We start from the raw sequence: 5,329 nt of genomic DNA on the forward strand, positions 1-5,329 counted from the left end.
TAATTCTACTACTTTCTACCTTGCTCTTTTGGATATACAACAATGGCTTATGGTCTGTGTACAAAACAAATTCTCTTCCATGTAAGTACATTTGGAACTTCTTGATAGCAAACACAATGGCTAGAAATTCGCGCTCGATAACAGAATAGTTCTTTACCCTATCAAGCAATTTCTTACTTGCATAGGCGACTGGGAATAGACCATCACTGTGCTCTTGCAACAAAACACAACCCAAACCAGTGTCTGAAGCATCAGACTGTACTATGAAATTTTTCGAAAGGTGTGGCAGCCTCAGAATAGGAGCCTAAGTAAGGATATCTTTAAGGCGTGTGAATGCTGCTTCTCCTCCAGGTCCCCAGTCAATCTGATTTGGCCGTCCTTTCTTTCGATAGTAACCTGCGAGTCCTAGAAATGCTCGCACTTGTCTTTTTGTCTTAGGTGTTGTGCGTCACTAATCAATTGTAGTTTATCATCCTCCATAGAAACAGTTCCGTCACCAACAGTATATCCAACAAATCCCAGTGTCCTGTACCCAATCTCGCACTTTGTGGGTCTAACTGTTAAATTGGCAACGCGTATTCCCAAAATGTCCATCCCACGTCTGATCGTGACCAAGTATATCGTCGACATAATGGTCTGTATTGCTACTTCCGTCCAACATTTTCCTCATCATCCTGCTGAATGTAGCTTCTGAGTTAACAAGCCCAAATGGAAGTTTCCTGAATTGGTAACATCCTTCCGATGTCGAGAAGGCTGTTAGATGACGCGACTTCTCCTCTACTGGTATCTGCCAGTAGCCCTTGCTGAGATCGAATTTAGAAAAGTAATTGTCCTTATCAAGCTTTGTCATGAAGTCCTGAATGTCTCCCATGGGTTCAGGGTCAAAGAATGTTACGGCATTTAATTTACGGAAGTCAATGCACACCCGGTTTGTTTGGTCTTTCTTTTCACCATGACGATCGGAGCATTGTATGCTGATCTTGAGGGTTCGACTATACACATTTCTATAATTTTCCTTATTTCCGCTTGTACCTCCTTCCTTTTGGCGTATGGTACCCTAATAGGATCTTTAGTGGTAGTCTCTATCCGATGCTCCTCCAGATGCGTTGTTCCTGGGACATCAGTAAATATATCGCTAAATTCTTCCAGGAGCGTGATAACTTCATTGCTGATTTTCACATCACGGAATGTCTCTTTACCGGCAAAGTCTCCTAACTCGAGCAAGTCTTGTCGTCCACTGCTCCCCTTTTATTACCAGTCTCCGCCTCAATAACAGCAATTGCAGCCGCCGCATCCGACTGTTGCTCGCGATTAGTCTTGTTTTCCCGACGCTCCACATACAATTTTAGCAAGTTAACATGGTACACCTTAACTTTACCACCAACGTTGACCTTGTAGTCCATGCGATTGACAACCTCCACTATCTCAAATGGTCCTTTCCATTGTAACGGGAGTTTGTTGTTGACCGTTGGAAGTAACACTAATACTTTCTGTCCAACCTCGAATCGTCGATTCCTCGTTTTCCTCTCATAGTGGTGTTTGTATGTCCCTTGTGCCTGTTGTAAACTCTCTCTCGCTATTTTACAAGTTTCTTCCAACTTATTCCTGAGATTAAGAACATACTGGTAAGTATTTCTCACGTCGGACGTTTCTTCTGCCTCATCCGTCCAGATTTCCTTCAGTGCTTGCATGGGACCGCGGACGGTCCTCCCGTATAATAATTCAAACGGTGAGAACCCAGTACTTGCTTGCGGGGCCTCCCTATAGGCGAACAAAACTGCCGGGATATATCGGTCCCAGTCCTTTGGTCGTTCTTGACACATTTTCTTTAACATGCCCTTAAGAACACCATTCATCCTTTCACACCAGCCATTGCATTTTGGGTTGTAAGGAGTTGTGAACAATTGCTTGACCGAAACTAACCTACACACCTCCTCCATGAGTCTTGAGGTGACCCTCTGTCGCTTAATATTTCCTTCGGAAATCCAACTCTACAGAACATCTCCAGCAACGCTTCTGCCACTCTTTCCATTTCGATCTTGGGTAACGCTATGGCCTCGGGGTATCTTGTTGCATAGTCTACCATCGTTAGTATGTAGCGGTTCTTATTCTCCGACGCAGGGTAAATAGGCCCGATAAGATCCACAGCCACCCTTTAGAAAGGTTCCTCAATTAATGGCATCTCCCCTAAAGGTACCTTTGTCACTTTGACCTTAGGTATTGTCTTTTGACATACATCACAGGATCTGCAGAAGTGTGTCACGTCACTTGTCATTCCAGAACAACAGAAACTTGTTGATATTCTATCGATAGTCTTCTGTATTCCCAAATGACCTCCAACTATTGACTCATGTGCGAACGACATCACTTGTTCCCTATACATTTCGGGTAAAGCGATCTGACGGACTTCTATATCTGATTGCCTTTCCTTCTGCGTGAAGATCCGGTATAGGATGTCGTTTTTCAACTCCATTCTATACTTTTTGCCTTGATTATCTCCTTTGCCTTCTGCAATCCCACGCCACTTGTCGAGCGACTTATCCCCTTTCTGGGCTTCCTTAAGTCCATCCAGTCCGACTAACTCAACTTTCCTGGCTTGAACATAAAGTGGCTTAATCGCTTCTTTCTCTTTTTTAGCCTCGGCTCTAGTCATAACTGCAGAGACTTGATTCTCTTCCATTTATGGCTTCTAATTGGCGTCAGCCGTTAACTTAGCTCCATCAATGTTACCGATCACTAAGTCGTAGACTGGATTGCTCATGCACATTGCCTCCAATTCCCCAACATAGAAGGGGGTATCCACAAAAATCCTGGCCGTTCTGAACATCCGCTCTGTCCCATCAATCAATATACATGGGAGTTTCTTGTCTGTCATCTGGTCAGGCATTACAAGAGCTTCCCTGATAGCGGCGCTGCTACCTCCTGTATCCCTTAAAGCCTGCACCGACTGACCTACCGTGTATCCAAGCTGGACAGGAATCCCACTGTCTTCCAGTCGTAAACGTCCCACTGGCTCTGTTTATGGTCCCTTCGTCTTACAAATATGTTTGACCCCAACCTCCCTTCTCTTTTCCATGGACTTACAAAGAGTTGCTTTGCTAGAGTCCTTGTAATGGCTGCTTTTGAGAGGCTTAGATCCAATCTTGCCTACTTCTGCGTGATCGCGAGCGATATGTCCTTCATCACCACAAATGAAACACCGACGCGTTTTCTGACCCTTAGTGTCTGTCGATTGGTCACTCTGCTGTTGCTGGTTATTACGGCGCGATGGAAAATGTGTCTTATTGGGGTTGCTAAATTTGACCTTGCCAGATTCCGTAATACTTCCTCCATGGGCCTCCATATATTGTTCCGCGAGTCGAGTTAACTCCTCAACACTCTTGGGTGCTCTCTCTTTAAGGAACAGGACCATATCCGTTGAACAGGCTTGCATAAACCGCTCCCTGATAAGCAGGTCTGATAACCCTTCAAACGACTGTTCGATCTCGGACATGTGAGTCCACCGCGTCAAGTACCGTGACAGCCTCGCGACAAATTGAAATGCCGTTTCACCCTTCTCCGGTTTACTGTCCCTAAACTTTACGCGAAAACCTTCCTCGGTTAACGCGTATCTCCTGAGAAGCGCTTTCTTCAACTCATCGTACTTGTTGATCTGAGTTGCAGGCATGCTTGAATAGACTTGTAGCCCTTTACCGGTCAATAGGGGGCTAAGGCTCACTGCCCAAATGTCTTCGTTCCAGTGTTGAGCTGTAGCAAACTTCTCGAATCGCTCTAAAAATTCATCCATGTCATCCTTTTGTTCGTCAAATTTTGGTAACTTTGGTCGCAGTGACCTTGACCTCGACTCTTCCGAGTTCGACATTGACAATGCACTTTTCTCCTGCTCTGCCTTAAGCCTAGAAAATTCTATGTCAGCTTGAAGGTTAAGCTTTTCCATCTCAAACAGTCTACTTTTCTCAGCTTCCTGTCTATCCCTCTCTGCTTCCTCGAGCTCCATTTTATGTTTTTCCTCCTCTCTCTCCTCTTTTTCCTTGCTTCGTCTAAGTGCTCTCTCCTCTCTCTCAAGGTATTCCCGTTCCAGCTGCCACAAAATTCCGCAACTCAGCTTCTTTATATCCCAATCGCTCACCGTAACTTAACCATTTCTCGTACTCCATGGTGTATTTCCAGTCGCTTATGCAAGTAAGTATGGACAATAATACCTGAGAGTACCTGCTGCTAATACTGCTGTCACTTTACAGTATTTGAATTTCTACTCTTAAGAAATATTACTGTATCTTTTTAACATTACAGCAATATACGATGTATGGTTTGTCACTTCACAATATTTTCTTCATAAAAATGTAAACAAACCCCACTGTATTGAAATAAGCCTATCTGCTGGTGCCTAACCTGATTTCGAGTCTCACAATACTCGACTTCTCTCTAGCATTGCCTTTAGTACACAAACAACTGTTCTGTGTTGTTCACTTATTCTAATTAGTACTCACATTAGAACAACTTTTTCACTTTCAATATATATCAAATATCTGTATGAATTACCCGACCTATCCTGTTCTGTGCAAGATAACAGTAAATTGCAGTATTTGTTCTACAGAATCTACACCCTGGTCAATGCAGTAGCTTTACATAGCAACCAATCCTACATATTGTAACAATTGATAATAATATGCTCAACCTATTCTGACTCTCAGAACAATAGCATTTGTTTATTATGCAATCCGACCTACTTTTACAACCTCTAATGGTTCTATAGCGCTATTTCACTGAAAGCTACACTACACTGGGGGTTAACACTAACTTCAGGTAAACTACACTTGTACTACAGCACATTTACTATATATTCATGATCTGTGAACATACACGTCTTTGTGTGCTTGTAAATTGACGTTCAGTGCTGGTTTCACGTTCCAACATTTTACCCGTTAAATGTTCAAAGCAGATAAATCATCTATAGAGAAATTACTCCCGGACGACTCCCCAGATTGTCAGAGACGACAATAAATTTTGGGATCTTTCATTTAGGTATACTTGATAGTATTTCGTTGGAACGTAAAATACAACCAGACGCCAATAAACAATTAACAGTTTTTATAATAAACTAAAAACATTCAGTATACAAACTACACAATAGTAGATAGACCGATCACATGTTCTTCCCTACTCACAGTGTGTGAAAGTCACTTCCCTATGCAGAGCGTCCTTACTTTCGATTCGTGATAACACTGGGTCACGGCGCTCGAGCTCGAGCGGTCATGGTACACGCACACAGAGTCAAAGTTCACTCCTTAACCCATTGGTTAAACTCTTAAACAAAACATGAGGTTTG

The 5,329-nt window shown here is 43.1% G+C and overlaps 1 protein-coding gene across 1 annotated transcript; it reads right to left on the reverse strand.

Annotated features, from left to right (window-relative positions):
* Nucleotides 1-2,689: 2,689 nt before the first annotated feature.
* On the reverse strand, nucleotides 2,690-4,917 carry LOC132559365 (uncharacterized). The gene is made up of 3 exons (XM_060223973.1): nucleotides 4,864-4,917; nucleotides 3,085-4,081; nucleotides 2,690-2,952 (listed from the first exon to the last, which is right to left on the reverse strand). The coding sequence occupies exons 1-3, from the start codon at nucleotides 4,915-4,917 to the stop codon at nucleotides 2,690-2,692; spliced, it is 1,314 nt and encodes a 437-aa protein (XP_060079956.1).
* Between the last annotated feature and the right edge of the window lie 412 nt (nucleotides 4,918-5,329).

This window comes from Ylistrum balloti, unplaced genomic scaffold (genome assembly GCF_031769215.1).
Source record: "Ylistrum balloti isolate Yb309-2 unplaced genomic scaffold, AGI_CSIRO_Ybal_v1 Utg370898, whole genome shotgun sequence".
In the NCBI taxonomy this organism is placed as follows: Eukaryota; Metazoa; Mollusca; class Bivalvia; order Pectinida; family Pectinidae; genus Ylistrum; species Ylistrum balloti.